The sequence below is a fragment of the Carex rostrata genome, chromosome 26, assembly GCF_964058835.1.
Source record: "Carex rostrata chromosome 26, lpCarRost1.2, whole genome shotgun sequence".
Taxonomy (NCBI): domain Eukaryota; kingdom Viridiplantae; phylum Streptophyta; class Magnoliopsida; order Poales; family Cyperaceae; genus Carex; species Carex rostrata.
This window is the reverse complement of record NC_135943.1, coordinates 4,923,147-4,941,507: the sequence shown is the minus strand read 5'-3', so window position 1 is coordinate 4,941,507 and position 18,361 is coordinate 4,923,147. Positions and strand designations below refer to the sequence as shown.

General features: G+C 33.3%; 1 protein-coding gene across 1 annotated transcript; it reads left to right on the top strand.

The window, feature by feature from the left end:
• Window positions 1-7,368: 7,368 nt before the first annotated feature.
• On the top strand, window positions 7,369-15,548 carry LOC144544441 (P-loop nucleoside triphosphate hydrolases superfamily protein with CH (Calponin Homology) domain-containing protein). The gene is made up of 19 exons (XM_078292949.1): window positions 7,369-7,555; window positions 7,879-8,036; window positions 8,147-8,293; window positions 8,693-8,945; window positions 9,273-9,376; window positions 9,476-9,541; window positions 9,626-9,697; window positions 10,081-10,152; window positions 10,220-10,301; window positions 10,406-10,501; window positions 10,893-11,063; window positions 11,603-11,709; window positions 11,982-12,157; window positions 12,443-12,607; window positions 13,027-13,277; window positions 13,518-13,681; window positions 13,939-14,417; window positions 14,627-14,805; window positions 15,249-15,548. The coding sequence occupies exons 1-19, from the start codon at window positions 7,495-7,497 to the stop codon at window positions 15,317-15,319; spliced, it is 2,874 nt and encodes a 957-aa protein (XP_078149075.1). The 5' UTR covers window positions 7,369-7,494; the 3' UTR covers window positions 15,320-15,548.
• Window positions 15,549-18,361: the final 2,813 nt, after the last annotated feature.

Below are 18,361 nucleotides of genomic sequence, written 5' to 3'. Positions count from 1 at the left end.
TTGATGTGCTTTTTGATTCTTTTCAACTTATTACCCTGATGTGCTTTTTGATTCTTTTCTCCTCCACTAACAAAAAAGATACAAGATTGTATCAGGGTTATACTATGTAAAACAAAAGGAAAATAATAATAAAAAGAACTATAAAAGAAACGTATCATCAGAGGAATGAACTTAATTTGGAAATTGAAAAATATCAAGGAAATTAAAAAAATTAAAAAATTAAATAAAAACAACAAAGAGCAGTATCAGCACACTGCTACCAACATGTAATCCACTATCCAAATTCAATTTTTCAGAGTTCAGCTCAATTTCTCAGAGTTCAGTGCTGGTTTTTTTGGTATGTGGTTAATTTATAAATCAGCACTATTTTTCTTTAATATCCTTGCAATCCGTTTTGCTTATATATGATAAGTCAGAACTGAGTTGAAGGGCATCTATACACGAATCAACCCTCTAATTCTTCATTTTTTTTAAATCATAAATTTTCAAGATCATGTATAAATAAGCTCAATTATCTTTTACTGGTGGATGCTTGAGAAGTTGAGATGCTTGTTGAGAGGTACCGAATTATGATGGGATAGAGGATTGAGATGTATCCACAACATTTCTGAGATGGATAATGGTTCATCACCTCTTCAATTAATTGTTCAAAGTTGTATGAGCTTATATTTACTTAGATGCATTTTTTGAAGCCAAAACAATATCGTTTCATACAAGAATTCTTAATTTTCCGAAAGAAGCCTACATATTTCAACTTATCATGTAATTAGACAGACCTCGTCTAATATAGAAAAAATGTTCTTAAATAAACCTCCACAAAATTTAATCCTTAATAATAGTAATTTGCTTAACTTCTTGTTTGACAATTATATATTGATCTGGCAATTAATTAATATCTATGGAGACGCGCATATATAGACTGGAAGTGACAAAGTAAACAAATCTTTATTTAGAAAAAGGAGAACATGAAGAGAACACTATAAATAATTTGTTCTAACTTTATATATGTTCAAAACAAACAAAGCCATTGAGATGACGATTGTTTTTGTCCTCGTTCTCGTTTTGCTCTCTTTCGGTATTTTTTTTTTTGCTAATTAGTTTGATTTCGTGTGTTGTTAATTATTACATCTAGCTAATGCTTTTTAATTAACTAAATGGTACTATTTTGATATCATTAATTATTATTTTTTACCGATTAAATTTAATTAGGTCCAACAATAAATGACGCTACATATATTGCGGGAGGAGATATTTCGTCTCTGGAACAGTGCAAATTATATGGTGCTCTACAATGTTTAGGACAATACCACTCACGAAGCTGCCAATATAAATGCAAATGTAGGATCGAGAAAAAGTTATGTTATTGTGACTGCTAGCTCATCGATCACTGAAATAAAAAAAAAAAATTAACGCTATGAACAAGTAATTAATTATGCAGATCCTGCATTTAATTTAATTTGTATAATAAAAAATTGAAGTTTTATTGTTCCTTAATTGTATTGTATTTGCCTGCTTGTCATAAATGAAAACTATTTTTTTCTAGCAATATTATCTATGTATGTAGTATGTTGGTTTGCTTCTCCCTCTTTAGTATATATATGTGCATGGATGTCGTTATTTTATTTGTAATGCAAATGTTCTATTAATGTAAATATGCAAATATTCTATTAATGTAAATTCAATATCAGAGAAAATTTCAATTTTGACCAACATGTTGTTAGAAATGTACTAAAGGCCGTAATATGTTGGGCCATATTAATAATCAATATTGGATCAGTTCTTATTGGGCTGGGCTCGAATTTTTTGTTCTCATCTGATGATATCAGATAAGGTTTTTCAAAAAGGCTCAGAGAATTAGTGCCATTGAATAGGCTCAAACGAACTGGTGCAATTTGTTATAAATATATAACAACAGTTCATTTTTTGGTTGGCCATTCTATTCCACTTTATTTCAGAAAACGAAAGAGAGACAGAGAGAAAGAAGGGGGCTGTCAGTTCGGTACTAGCATACCGAATTATAGTAGTTTGTCAACTTGTTCGTGTGGATACTAATAGAGACGCATCTGCTATCTGGTGTGTATATCTGACGCGTTAAATGAGAAGAAGAGGACAACTGCTGGAGCAACTAAACGAAGATTTCCACTGCGTGTCTAGTGGTAAACTCTATATTAATCTTGGAATTAATTTTATACATGGATTCTAGATTTCGGATAGTGAACAAAAGTTGAACTGATTCGAATTGTTGCACTATAACCTATCAGAAAACCCAACAGTGGTATCAGAGCCACTTGTGTAGAGTTAATTCTGAATGACTAGTTGTTAATTAGATTAACATCTGAATTTAATTAATTGGATTGGTTAAATTATACGAATTTACATGGCAGATTCTATGTGGGTTATGGAGTAAGTAAATAATCATATCAATTGAATTGTTCTGATAGAATTGAAACAATTGAATTGGTTCGAATTTAAGTTAATTAGATTAATCTGAAAATTCTACGTTATGGAAACCGAATCAATTAGATTGGTTTTGTTATATGATTATTTTATAAATCTGAAGAGAAATTGTTTAAGTAATATGTACTATATTATACCACAAAATTTAGATTAATTATGTTCAACGTTCTAAAAAAAATAACTAATCACATAACCCAACTTTTAACCTCAGTATTTTGAAGTTTTACTTTTGTTTTATGTTTGACCTTTGTTTTCTTAGTTCTCCCGGCCTTTTATTTGATCTCTGTTTATATCTTTTGTTTCTCCCATTTTTTTAAAGTTACACTTTCCAACATTTCCTTAATTATTTCTAGCGATGTAACTTCTTTCTTCTGTATTATTTTTTCTTTTGCCTTTTCTCGTCTCCACTCATAATGTTTTTTTTTTCATTTATCAATTTGGGCGATCACTTGTATATATATATATAGGAATGAATCTACCAGCATTACCACTGTGTCTTATATTTGTTCTACTAATGGTACCAGTACATGCACCGTTTTTCATGTACCAGTAGTGTTATTTTTAGTTGATGCAGATATGCTATTCTAAATAAATGGAACAAATCTACTACAACCATTTGAAAGAATTGTGCATAACCCCCTAGTAGAAAATATGGAATCAGGATCAGTTATATAGGCATATTAGTATCGGAATACAACCGATTCTAATGAAGGCGATACTGATATTACACTAATCTGAATCGGTTATTTAACCGATCCAGATAGTTACTATCAAGATCGAATTTTTGGTTAAACAACCGATCCTGATGTTATATTGGATCTAAAAAAAATATTTTTTTATTTGGCCAGCTTCCATATATTTGCTGGCCAGCATAAAATATATTTTTTTATTTATCATTGATTTATTGGAGCTCAAAACCAATTAAAAACACAAAATAAAATTCATGAAACACAAAAAAAAGTACAATAGTTGAAGAAATTTGGTACAATAACAAAATAAAATTCAGCTACATGTATGTCACTCCCTCTTTTATCGTCTCCACTAATGCAAACTTCAAAATCTGAAATAATTATTTATATCATTAATTGTTTGCTTGTACATATTCGATACATGTATTATTTAAATTGAAAGATAAGGAAAATCTATCTAGAACGGAGCCAGCTTGTTGCCACCCCTAGCCCCAATGTTCAAAACTGCTTCCAATCGCTTTTCCAAATAAACTTAACAACATGAAGAAGATTGTCTTCCAATTCCAATCCCAACTTGTGGGAATTTGCAAGATTTTGAACACGGTTAATTTTTTTTTTTTAGATAAGATTGGATATTAATTTCATTTTATTTCTCATCCTTTGTTATTTCATGAAATATATATATATGAGTAAAGCTAGGGTGTGATGTGCTCACCAAAAGTGTTTGATGAGCACAACTCCAAAAGTATATCGGATTAATGTCAAATGCAGAATCCAAACCGTTGAAATCCATGTAATTCATGAATGATGCATATACATGCAAAATTTTGAAAGTTTCAAGTTTATTTGCTACAAGGTCAAGCGGTCAAAGAAATAATAAAAATTAAATATACAAAATAACTTATAAATTAACTTATAAAATGTTCATTTCTTTGACCGCTTGACCATGTAGCAAATACACACTCGAAACTTTCAAAATTTTGCATGTATATGCATCACTCATGAAGTACATGGATTTCAACGGTTTGGATTCGGCATATGGAGTCGATCCGATGAACTTTTAAAGTTGTGCTCACCAAACCATTTTGGTGAGCTCATCACACCCTAGCCTTACTCTATATACATATATATTTGATCGGACTGAATTTTTTTCACACCCGTTGTTACTTTGTATTCTCTCTGCAAGTCTCTTTTAAGAGACAACACTAATATGTAATAATTATAAATTGTCAAGAGTTTAGAAAGGAATTCAAGTAATTTCATTTTTTTTGTTTTAAATAAGTGATAATTAGCTTGTAAATAAATACAAGACACTAACTAATAACATACTAAACATTTAAATTGATTTAATATTATTTTAATAAATATACATATTTAAAAAAATAAGGATTCTCCACAACTATTACCATGATATAACCAAACATTCAATTCAACACATTATGAATTTCCATAAATTAATTTATAAGTTATCGAATTCATAAAATCTCATCTCATATAATTTCATTACAAACAAGCAGTGTTGTAAAATGCGGTCCTATGCGGCGCATATGCGGCCGCATATGCGTTTGCGGTCCACAACCGCATAAAATCTAACTATGCGGTTTAATATGCAGATTCTATTCAGTCTCGATATTAACCAAAACCAAATACAATCCACTTAAAAAAATTATTTTTATTTATTTAAAAAAACAACGGATTCGGATCCTGATTCCAGTATAAAACCGAAACCCAGTTCTTAATCCTCATCCAGACTCCATGGTCTGTTAAGTTGATTTGCAAAGTTAACAAAGGACCCCAGCCTCTTTTATAGGCGCTCAAGAGCAATGTTTCTCTTTGTTTGGGATTGTGGGACAATTGTATTGATTCTATATACCGGAATCATCACGTGCCCACGTGGTCTTCTTTTGATTTGGAATTGGGCTTCATAGATTTTGGGCCACGCATCTAGTCATTCACAGAATACAAATCATATAATACAAGTCACCCACTAGTAATCACGCGGTCTTCTTTGGGCTTGAGCCTATGAAATTTATAAAATGTTTGACTTAAAAAAACATGAATTTGCTTTACGGCTTTACCCAAGAATACAAATCATCCAGCAAACGTTTCCTTAAAAAATTCCTATTTTTTTTTTCTATTTTAAAAATACAATACCATACATTTTGAAATTTTGAAAATATCATGCCTCTAATTTTAGATGTAGTCTTCTGAATTAGTCTAATTTGAATGTTCTATTCCGCATATATAAGTCCGCATAAAAATCCGCATATGCGGCCGCATACCGTATATGCGGTATGCGGTGCTCTTCCGCATACCTTCCGCATACCGCATTTTACAACACTGCAAACAAGCATGTACTAGTACATTTTTTTTTTAAAGAAAATTATTTCATTTTATTTTAATTGTCGGAGCAGCTCTGATATAATAATGGCACCAAGGTGTCAATTCTTTAATGGGCTGGATGTGGTGTCATAAATAATGATTCAGCGCATTGAATGTGGTTCAGAGTATGTCCGGTTCGGTTCAAAACTAATTAAACCATTAAACTGAAAAAACTGTACTGTTTGATTCAAACTAATTCGGTTTAGTTCAAAACCGAATAAACCGGACCCAATGAACACCCCTAATCGCATATGCATAGCTCCAACATATTTGCATAACAAAAAAGGTTCTCTTGGTGAAACAAAAAGTGTTCGACTTCAAAATACAGTTGGATCGATTCTAAATGATAAATTCTGACTATTGTTCTTAATTGATACAAGTAATGTATTTATAATTAAATTTGTAGTTTATTTTTAATTTCATAATGAAAAGTTACATGTTCAAAATTCAATGTCTGTGTATGAGGTCAGATTTTTGACCCTTCATCTCGTGTAAAATAAATTTTGCATTTTGCCTTAGTTGAGGTCTAAAACTGTTAAAAAGTAAATACCTTAAAAAAATAAAAAATAAATTATCTTTTGAATATTTTACAAAATGAAATTAAAAAATTAACTGTGAAACTTAAACATCAGCCGTTAGAATTCGTTATTTAATTCTAACCCAGTGATATTTAAAGTAAAGTTTATGATTTTTATTCTTTTGTCGTTCAGGTATATTGGAAGTGTAAAATTAATCTGAACTATTTTATGAATTAAGTTGTCTGAATTAATAGGGTTATGGATAATAAATACAGTTTGTCTATAGGCTTGATTCTCATTTCATCTTACAAATTTGGGGGAATTTCACGTATATCCCTCAAAAACTTTGAAATTACGCATTCCCTCCTCTAAATTCTGAAATTACATATTTCTCCGTCTAAACTTCAAAAACTCACATTTTTACCCATTCGATTGTCTTTTATATTGACGGTTGAGGAATTTTCATATTCAAATTGGAGTCAGATGGGCGTTTTATGTTTTTTAATAAAATGGTAAAATAGATATTTTATAAATTTAGAATGTGTTCTAATATAAAAGACAGTAAAATTGTTAAATATGTGAATTTTTGAAGTTTAGAGGGAAAAATATGTAATTTTAAAACTTAGAAGGTGCAATACGTAATTTTGAAGTTTTTGAGGGGTGTACGTGAGGTTCCCCCTAGAAATTTAATAGGCTTAGAAATTTTTACTCCATGACTCCGACCAAAAGTGTACGACCCACTCAGTCCCCACTCCTCATCGAATTCAAATCCTTAAGTAACTCGAATTTTGAGGTTACATCAGGACCGTGAGATCTATTTTAGCACGTATATTAAAGTATCCCGTGCATTCCATCTAAACTCAAAAATTGAGTTACTTTAGTGATCTGGACCCCACTTGTCCCGATAAGAGAAAGGAACCACATTGCTCCACCTGGCTTTCAAGTCAAAACCCTCAACCCCAAAGCATGCTCGCGGTTCACAGATTGGCTAACTTGTGGGACCTAATTGCAGGTTGTCATATTCTTCTGCTCCGGGAACAACCATAAGATCAAATTAATTAACGGCACTGTCGATGGTCCTTGCCTATTCGCGATTCAATTTTAAAATATATAATTTATTTGCGAATCGCTCTGTGTAGTCACGTATGTCATATGGTTCTTCACAACTTGTTTTGTGCTTTCGTTTGCTAGAGCAGTAGACTCAATCAAATCACTATACACTTCGTTGCACGGTCTACGTTATAGTCTAATCTAGTGTCATTTCAATTTCAAATCTTTCATTTCTTTCCTTAGTTTAACGGTCCGATCCCAGATCCTCGATTCCCGAGTCCGGAGTCTCTCCCACTCTCTCCTCTCTCCTCTCTCTCTCTCAATCCCTCCCCTCACGGACACGCCGACACACGCACACTCTCTCTCTCTACTCGCTCAAACGGAAGGGAAGGAGAAAAATGGAGCCGAAGAGGATTTCGTTCAGACAAGGGTGCTTATCAAGAAAAGCTGAAGAAACTGGTTAGTCTCGCTCCACCTTCCTTCCTTTTAGTCTCGAATCAAGATTTCACATTTCAGTATTACTGTGACATCCCTTTAATTTTACCAATATCGGTGTTTTTTGAAGTAATCGCTGTTATTCTTGTTTTATCGCTTACATCGAAAGAGGTTGTGTTCTTAGATTTTGAAAAATCCATTACTTCGTTATTTTTCTCAAAAAAAGATCAAGATTCCGGAGCTAAAACTTTCCTCCATTCCGGCATTTCTTTTTAATTTTCTCAGTTAATTTTTTACCAGACAAATCCCAAAACCTAAGCTTGATACTTTTCCTCCCTTTCATACAGCCTTGAGGCGTTATGAAGCTGCAGCGTGGCTTGAGAGCATTGCTGGTCCTCTATGTCTTCCTCAGAAGCCATCAGATCACGAATTTGTTTCTTGTCTGAGAAATGGCCTCGTCCTTTGCAACGCCATTAACAAAATTCAACCTGGTTCAGTACCAAAGGTTAGTTTATTGTTTAATTTGATTTTAAATACACCTTCTAGAACGCAAGTTCAATCAAATTTGTAGTGGTATTTATCCTGTTGATATACAATTTGAAATTGTTAACAAAGGTTGTGTCGAATGCTCTAATGGGAAGCCCTGCCTCGGACAACCAAAATCCTTTGCCTGCTTATCAATACTTTGAGAATATCCGCAATTTCTTAGTTGCGGTCGAGGAGCTCAAACTGCCAACTTTCGAAGCCTCTGATCTAGAAAGGGTAAATTGCTACTTATTTTCACATATTCAAACTTGCATTCTGTTGGCATATCTCATAGCTATAAATTCACAATTCACATTAATTATAATTATTATTAGGAAAAAGTTTTTTGGATTTGAACAAAGAACTCAAGCAAAGAGATCTTGAACATTTGTAACATATATCCTTTTTTATAGTGTGACCTTAAAATTATACTCTGAACATATAACCTAAATTATCTTGCTACTAACTTAAAGTAGATGAAGCATAGGAATGTGAATATCTATGCAGAATACTAAAGAACTCCTTACAATTTTGTAAAATAACTTATTAATTTCCTTTGTTTCTTGATATTTTGTTAATTGTTTCACTAAGCAGCAGCAGCACTGTAGTAGTCATTATTATATTTTTGTCCTACAGGAGATGCTAGATACTGCATCAGTTAGTAGATTAGTAGATTGCATTCTCTCACTGAAAAGCTACCATGAGTGGAAGAAAGAAGCTGAAATCAACGGATCTCTGAAGAGCATTAAATCGCCTCCATTCAAGCTGTCTGTTACACGTGCACAAAGCCACATGACCCCCTCAGGGTCTTTTGTGCAAAGGAGGCGCCTCAACCACACATCTGACACAGAGAGTAAACCTTCTAAGAATGAAAACAAAAACACTGAAGGTGCAGTATGCTTTTTCTTGTTGTCTAATTTGTTTTCAACTAGATCTTGTGAATATTTGTATTAATCTGATACTCGGTATAGTTTTCTTCTGCTGTTGCTTATATGAAATAGATAAAGACAAATTTCAGTAGAATGAAAATGCTTTATTTTATCAATTAAGCTCTTGAAAAAGGATCCACAGTAATAAGAAACCTTGTTGTTGCCAAAAGTAAGAGCAAGTTGCAATTCCCTTTTGCATCCTCAATATGCAGGTTTGTGTCTTGTCTGGTCTTTTTTGAAGCTAAACCTTATTATTTGTAATTTAATACCCACCTTTTTTTTTGCAGAGGCTAAAGATGAAGTTGTAAGGATAATATGTCAGTGTTTGGTAGATGCTAAGGAAAACATCAACCAAGTACTTGCAACAAATGTGACTAGACAAGAGAGAGAGGTAACTGTTTTTGATATTTAATTGCATTCTTCTGAGTTCTGTTAAATGTAAATGATTGGAAATTGAGTTAGCTGGTCGCCAATCTGTCTGGTACTGCAGGATCCTGTGAAGCTATTCAATAAGATTATCATCAGTTGCTTTGAAAAAGAAAATAATTTAGATAAAGTGAGTATATATGTAAAAAAAATATATTTTATTAAAAATGACCATATAATATCATTTTTTATTCTAACATTTCTCAAAATGTAGTTCAAATCAGCTGTTCATTGGTCTTCCAAAGAAGGAAAAGTATCAAGTGATATTTCACCACTACAAAACAAGGTATGAGTTATGATGCTCTAATTATTTGAATGGAAGAAATTAAGCTCAAGCAATGACAGGGAAATGTGTCAATTGTCTTAGGTTTATGGACCAACTTTAAAATGACATTTCATCTTTGGACCTAATTTAGGTGAAAGATTATTCTACTAAAAGATAACTTTTGGAGCAATTCTTTTTTAACCTTTTTTGCATCATTGGTGCATGGGATGTGTTGGTGACTGGGTGTCCCTGCAAAGATTTGATGTGTTAAATAAATGTGTTGTCAATTCCTCGATAAATGTACGGAAAGAAATTTTGAACAAACAAACATAAAATCATTTTATAATCATAAATTAGAAAATATGTTAGTTCCATCTCTAACTCCTCAAGAAATTATTTTGTAGGATCATTATACTTCTGACAAAGATAGATCCGACCACATGAATATTTTGGAAGCACAAGAGCAAGAAATTAGGGTAAAGTAAAAAAAAAAAAATTCCATTGCTTCGATGAAAATGTTTTAACATTTGAATCATCTTTCAGGAACTAAGGTTAATGCTTGAGGGTGTCAAATCAGAATACCGAGCACTTCACAATCAAGTCCAAAATGACTATGTGACTTTAGGTTGTAAAATAAATTAATCACTTCTTTCGAACATTTGACTATGAATCAGTAAATTCATGCTATTTCTAAATTTCTGATCACATAAATTGCTCCGGGTAATGTAGTGCATGAGATACAAGGGCTCTCAACTGCTGCTAGTCGATACAATGAAGCTGTCAAAGAAAATAGGAATCTGTATAACATGCTTCAAGAGTTAAGAGGTAAGATCTACCTTTTGTTTACTTACAGGAATAAACTTTTTTGTAACTTGCTAACGTTCCTCACCTTATTACTATATTTCTTTCATATCCTTAAAGAAAATGACAATTTGAAACTTTGAATTGGGGACATTAGGCCTTCTTGTAAATTTTTCAGGATTGAAGTAACAGTTTCTCCCTGATTGGGGTTATTAGGCTGATTTTTTGTTTACCCTAGGTTAATATAAAATCTTGTAAAACTATTTGGACTTATTAAAAATTGTTGTTGATAACAAAGGGGCAGTTCACAAAAAGGTGATATTGGGTAGGGTTTTATCTCCTGTCAAAAAAACTTAAGCTCTTGGTACAAATAGTTGCCTAATAATTTTGCTGCTAATATATCGTACTTTTGTAGGGAATATTCGGGTGTTTTGTAGAATCAGACCTACTTTCAACTCAACATCAAGGAGCTCTATTGAGTACATTGGTGAAGATGGGTCTGTAATGGTATTTGATCCATTAAAACCACAATCTACTCGAAAAGTTTTCCAATTCAACAAAGTCTTCAGTCCCAAGGCTACTCAGGGTAAACTCAGTATTGCTTTTGTACCTGCATAGCAGTTTTCTATGATGAAAGTTAGGTTTAAGTGGGTTTTGCACTTATCAAATTACCTTTCTTTTCCCATTTGTAAACCACAATCATATTTCACGTGGGAAATGAGACATATCATATTTCTTGCAAACTGCAGCAAGTGTGATGACCCCCCTCGTCAAAATTGTGCCTTTTCTCTCATAGATCTAGTGATAGATACCGAGGAAGGTGGGCCATGGATGATATTTGTTAATTCAGTTTTATATAGATCAATAAGTGTTGCTTGTTTAAGGTTTTGCATTGAAAATGAAGTTTCTATTTCCTTCTTTCTGTGTGTGAATTCACTCTTCCCTTTTGTGTGTGTTGGCCGGGTGGGGGAGGGAGGAGGAGGCAGCTTATTACTAATTTGTAAGCTAGCAAGGACAACCTATTTATGCATCCCATTAAAGACAAACAGAAGAACTAAAAACTGCTTGTATCTTTGGCTTGGTAATGAACAAGTACTGAATCTGATGGGTCCTTTATATGTTTAGGTGATGTGTACAAGGAGACTCAATCTTTGATAAGATCTGTCGTGGATGGCTACAACGTGTGCATCTTTGCATATGGCCAGACTGGTTCTGGGAAGACCCACACCATGGTATGGCTCTTACTTCTGGTAGTAGTTTAAAGTTGTTTCAATTCCATGGATTTTGACTTTGCATATAGCCACTTAAGCCCTAGATTGTGTAGTTGAACTTCCACTTAACCTATTTGTAGCCTTAAATGTTCTAAATTCTGCAAAATTGAGGCTCAATCCAACAAATACTGGGTGGTGGAACTGAAAGAAACAGTAGTTAACTAAATGCAAAATTTTTGTACTCAGCTGAATTAACTTTGATGATAAATTTCTTGTACTCTATTCGTTGTTAGTGTGGTCCGTCGGGAGGATCAGCCCAAGACAATGGGATAAATTACATGGCATTGAATGACCTCTTCTCTATTTCTAGCACTAGAGAGAATGTCAAGTACCAGATCAATGTACAGATGGTAGAAATCTATAACGAGCAAGTTCGAGACCTTCTTGTTGAAGATTCATCAACAACCAGATATCCTTTCTTTTGGATAATTATTATGAGGAATCACTTGACAATATATATTTTGACAATCTTGACAAATGGTTTTTAAAAAAAAATCAAATAAATTAAAAGTAAATTTATAGGTAATGGCCAGACGAGCCTAGCAGAGAACGAGTGGTCCCTGGTCTCTACTCTGTCCAAATTGCACATTCAATAAATCCAATTGCACTTTCCTGATATTTATGGAATTAAACTCTTCTCAGTCTAATGATTGGTGTAAATTTGTATCATGTTTACCTTAACTATAAAGCTTACATTAGAAATAAGAACTTGCACAGGAAATGGCCAGACGAGCCTCCCGGATGCTAAGATTCTCCCAGTGGGGTCCACGGAAGATGTGATAAATGTAATGAAATTGGGAGAGATTAATCGTGCTTCTAGTTCTACTGCTATGAATGACAGGAGCAGCCGATCTCACAGGTAAAAGGAAATTGTGTATGTAATAGAAGATTAGTCTTAGTTATTGCACACCACATTCTAGGCAAAACAATTTATACATCCTCTGCTAAAAATCTATGTGAAACAAGCAGAATTTTTAACGAACATAATTCTAGAATTCCATTTTGCTTTCATGCATTTAAAGTTGACAAGGGCCCTAAAAAGGTAGGGTTTTGCAGAAGATCTTTATCAAAAGGATCTTAAATTGGTATGCTATGCAAAGTTTTGCATCACACTTTCAAAGATGCTAAAAGCTCTACGAATGTAGGGTTTTGCAAAATTTATTTTCCAAAAAGCCCCATAATTTGTTGCACACTATTTAACCCAATTTAATCCACTTACACCCAATATTATTCTGTTGCACACTATTTAACCCACTTACACCCAATATGCTTCTGCAGTATCTTAATAGTGCATGTGCATGGAGAGGAAGATTCAGGGGAGGCTACACATAGCTGCTTATATTTGGTTGACCTGGCAGGAAGCGAAAGAGTTGACCGATCAGAAGCTACTGGAGATAGACTGAAGGAGGCGCAACATATTAACAAGAGCCTTTCTTGCTTGGGAGATGTCATCACAGCCTTGGCCCAGAAGAACTCCCACATCCCATACCGAAACAGCAAGCTTACGCAACTCCTGCAAAAGTCTCTAGGTGCTTTTTTTGTGATCCCTTTTTATACTTTGGACCCCAAACAAAAGTTAAACAAAGAGCTTCCTCAATTGACCTGAACTATTGAAATAATCAAGCATGGTGTAAAGAGGGAGGCACCAACAAAGCTGCAAACCATCTGGTTTGATTATAGCTGGTTAATATATTGGCCTTTTTTTGTTTTCATCTTGCTTAATTTTTTTTCGAATAAACAAAAAAAATGAATAAAGAATACTCTGACAGGTGGGAATGCAAAGACGTTGATGTTTGCACATATAAGTCCCGAGATTGACTCGTACTCAGAGACTGTTAGCACGCTCAAGTTTGCTCAAAGGGCGTCCACTGTTGAATTAGGAGCTGCCTGTGCCAACAAAGAAAGCAACGAAATAAGGGATCTCAAGAATCAGGTAAAATGTATTTACTGCTTGCCTTTGTCTTCTTTTCTGAGCCACAGCTACTATTGATATACCCTCCAAAAATTTCCATGCATCTCTTGGAAATTTGTGCAAATATCTTTACATAGTTTCAAAACCTCAGAAATGTTTTCTGTACCCCTATCCTTCCACTTATACACAGGATTTACTCTTGCACTGATATAATGCTCCTTCACTTTGTTACTTAAGTAGTTGTAGAGGCATGATATTTGTTTCTTTTTGTTATTTAGATTGACAATCTCAAGAAGGCATTAGCAAGTAAGGAAACGGAACGTGTGCCATTCTCATCCAAAATGAAGGAAAATGTGCCTACAATGGAAAGTTCTTCTAAACAAGCTGCAGAGCGGACCCCACCACGGCCTAGAAGATTCAGTCTTGAGACTCCAACTTACACGAAAATCCCTGGTGCACCAACAAAAACATCTCAATCACAATTTGGATTTCATGCTCAAGAGAAGTCACCTGATAAGATGAAACGTGATGTGGCGATCAATGGTCTGGATGATTTCAGCTTTTCTTCCACCAGTAGTAGTAGTGTACAGAAAAGTGTGCGAGCTAGTGTGGCCATCAATGGTCAGGATGATTTCAGCTTTTCTTCCACCAGTAGAAGTGCACAGAAAAGCGTGCGAGCTAGTGTGGTTTCTAAAGGATCTAATATAAGAAAATCCATTCAGAGCTTAGGGAAGTTGATTAATGCATCGGAGAAAAGGTACTTCAGTTCTTCAATAATAGTTCTCTTATAGTCTCTCAAACCAAAAAAGTGCTGCTTAAGCAAAAGTAAAATTATATAAATTAATGTGTTTAATTTTGCATGATTCAGAGGCTTAAAAATGAGATGTTGGATCAGCTTTTTGCTGCTTGAGTACTGGAAGTTACAACTGGCATAGGCTCTCACTGTATTTGGTTCTTCTTTTACAGGAGTAATCAGAGCCCGATAGAAAAGCCGGTCTCCAAGAATAGATCAAACTTAGATGCCAAATCTCCTGTCAGTTCTAAAACTGACTCCAGGACGATGCGGAGACAGTCATTGACAAATCCTCTGCTAGCAAGTTCAAATTTTTCGCGTAGGTCCTCACTGGGTGGAAAATCAGACACAAGTAAGTAGTCTAGTTTCATGTTTTGAAATTTTCGAAAGTGTATTTTTATGCCTATGACAATGGAAATGTTCATGCATATCCTCGAATTTGGAGATATTTGTTTTTAACCTCACTCTCATAAAAGGAAAATATGAAGGGGTTTTTGAAGAAAAATGGCCATTATGAGGAGGGCTGTGTTACTCATAAATATATTTCTTTCTCATAGGGTCAGACAGGAGAATCTATTAAAAGAATGTTCTTTCTTGGTAAAGAAAAATATGTTCGGTACAATCGTACAAGGCAATTTCTACTGGCTGTTTCATGAAAGAATTTACTATGTTGTTTACTGATTGTGCATTAAAATGCAAAATCAATCTGGTCCTTCCAGAACTTTTAACTTAAAAATTGCATAATTTGGCCAGTAAGCTTTCTTTGACTTGATTTGCTTCAATTTCCTATTACAGATTTGACTGACGTCAGCAAGACTCCTCCATCGATTAAAACATCAACCAAGGTCACAAAGAATTGGTTATGAATTGGTTATGAATTCTATGTTGAGGCCATCTTCAATTATGGAAATATGCAAATGAACGCTTCAACTCGAAGCTGTCGGAAATCTGATGTTGTATTTCATTAAGTGGAAAGATGAGTATCTCAACATCAAGTGTTTGTACTGTCGTGTTGACTTCCACATGTATTAGAAGCGTAGTTTTTACTGTGTAGTGTGTACAGAGAACATGCCAAATAAATTTGATTGCATTTTTTGCTTGAAATCTTTTGCTTGGTTAGACTAGTAAACCAACCAAAAGAGGTCATTCCGCGACAAGAGATTAAGAGTTTAAGGAGCATTAAGAAATCGATGTTCTGTTGTTTTAATCCGTGGATAAAAGTTAAGGAAGTTAAAAGAAAAGGTAAAGGTGTCTTAAGATTAGGACATAGTAGAGGATTAAGATTTGGACAAAAGGAGGTTAGAGGAGATAGTCTTAATCCGCACTAAGAAATCGGTGTTCGGCAAGATTAAGCGGTTAAGGAAGCTAAGAGAAACAGATATACTTTAAAGAGACTTAATTCCTTGTTGCCAAACAGCCTCACTGAGTTTTTAACTTGTGTTGTTTCCATTTGACATTTTTAGGTTAACGAGTTATTAACTGACTGTCAGCCTGTGGTTAGACCCTCGTATTAGACCTGTAACTTCTAAAAACTTTTTTATTCAAGTATTGTAGAACTAGTTGTCACAACCGATGTGATTACATGCCTAAATTATGGCGTGCATGACTTGACTCTAACATTGACCCCAGGTCTATGCACTGTAGAACTTTTTTGTTGGGCCCACACGTATATATTTTAAAAATCTGCAATTATTAAATACCAAAAAGGAAACAGCGGAGAAGCGAAGCGCAAAGCTTGTCTTTTACTTTCTCCCTTGTATATTATCATTCATCAAAATTAAAAAAAGCAGAGAAAAACAATTCAAAAGTGAGTTTTCCAAAAGCAAAAGTGGTGTGCTGGCCAGCGCTTATACTTAGCTTACCGCACTAGAATTGCATTACTCCTAAGCAAAGCAATGGTTTAAATAGTGATTATAGCAGTATAGCGAGACGGTTAAAAAAAAAATAAGTGATTGCACTAAGTAGCTAGGTATAGCGCCGATAACTAGCTATATATCGCCCATAGCGCCATAGATTTTAAGGTCCGAAAAAGCTATAGTGCAGCTATAACTAGCTATTTAGAACACTGCTCCCAAATAAATAGCGCGTGGAATTCTCTCCTGCCTGGGATGGAACCTGACAACTTAATCTTAAAGGTCATGTTCGGCAACGAAGATTAGAGTGTTGCAGCTTAAGAGTTTAAGTTGTGCTAAGGAGGAGATGTTCGGCTAACAAAGGCTTAGAGTAATGAAGCTTAAGTGTATAAAGATGCTAAAGAAAGGCTCTAAGGAGACACTTTTTCCTAAGCCTATGTTTTTTTTTGCTTAAGAATTTGCTCTAAGGAAGCTTAAGAAAGGTGCTCTAAGCTTGTCTAAGGAATTGTTGTTCGGCTAGCTTAAGCAACTAAGAAAGCTAAAGCCACTCTAAGGAGGCTAAAGCCTTGTTGCCGAACATGACCAAAAATCTTAAAATTACATACTTTTCTAAATCACGTAATATCATATTTTTTATTTTAAATTTTTAAAAACTTCGTATTTACCCAATTTAGTAGAGTTTCTAATAAAATTAACTTTTTATATATAAAGTTTTCATTTAGATATGAATTTTGTTTCAAACAATGTATAACTTTATATATATGTAGTTTCAAACAATGTATAAATTGAAAAAAGATTAAGTGTGACATTATATAAATTTGTCTAAAGTTGACACGTGCATATAATATTTGTAAAATGTGGATTCAAATGTTTCATTTTATGTGCTATTATGTTCTCATTTTTAGAACTATAATAACTTCAAATTTAAAAGTTAAATGTCAAAATAAAGCTATTAGATATGGTTTATATCATTTTATTTATGCACACATAAAAGATCGCCATATTTAAATTTTGTTTGATTCGTATTAAGAATTTGCAAAAATACACTGATTAAGATAAATTATGGACATTAATTTTCAACATATTGATTCATATAAAATTAAAATAAAAAAATATATTTTTATATGCATTTAAAAAAAATAACATATATCACATCTAAGTTTTATTTTGACATATAATTTTTAAAAAATTATTATTAAAATTTTTTAAGTAAAGTCAGGATGAAGACACAAAAATAAAACATTTAAACTTAAATTTGTTAAAAAAAAAAAATCTAACACGTTAAAAATCAGGCACATAACAAAATTGGTGGACTTAAATCAAATTCGAGCGGATGTCAGATTGACATTTGAAATACTGCTGCTGCTTTTTTTCTATGCTGCCTCAAAGACCCCAGAATATTATTTGTTAAAAGCTTTTTAAGGTAAAAGCTATCTTTCCTTTAAAAATCTTCGATCGATATTTACCAACCTGATTATTTCAAACAGCAAAACCATTTAATGACCGTGGGGTCCACCATCGAAGAAATTCGTTTGACCTACTTTTTGGAATTTTTTTATAAACCATAATTAGAAGAAAGACTTTTATAAAACTAACATGATTATTTTTTCTTTTACAAAAAGTCAAAAATTTCTTGATTTTTTTTAGACCGAAATGACAATTCGATCTCAAACATTTAAAAAAAACAATTCAACATATTTTTTTCTCAAAATCTGTGAAAATATATGGGACCGACATGACAATTTGGTCCTAAAGAAAAAAAAATGAAACCAAAATAATATTTCAGTTCTTATAATTTTTGTAAAAAAAAAATTATATTAGTTTCGCAAAAATCTTTTTTCTAATTATGATTTATAAAAAAAATTCAAATTTTTGTACCGCAAGAATATCACCTTAATTATTGGCCTCCGCAAACCCTGCAATCCGTGCTAACGGCTTAGAATTCGTCTCTGCTATTTTTTTATAAAAAAAAAATATTTAATTTTAATTTGAGTTATTGATTTAGAATGAGCGGATCAGATTCGTCTCTTCTATTTTCGTTGGTTTCGATACTCA

What these genes read in the sequence shown, in the direction of transcription:
- LOC144544441 (XM_078292949.1), top strand. Translation starts at nt 7,495, where the DNA reads ATGGAGCCGAAGAGGATTTCGTTCAGACAAGGGTGCTTATCAAGAAAA. An exon ending in AAGAAAATAATTTAGATAAA is followed by an intron (nt 9,542 to 9,625) that starts GTGAGTATATAT and finishes CTCAAAATGTAG; the next exon opens with TTCAAATCAGCTGTTCATTG. An exon ending in CACAAGAGCAAGAAATTAGG is followed by an intron (nt 10,153 to 10,219) that starts GTAAAGTAAAAA and finishes ATCATCTTTCAG; the next exon opens with GAACTAAGGTTAATGCTTGA.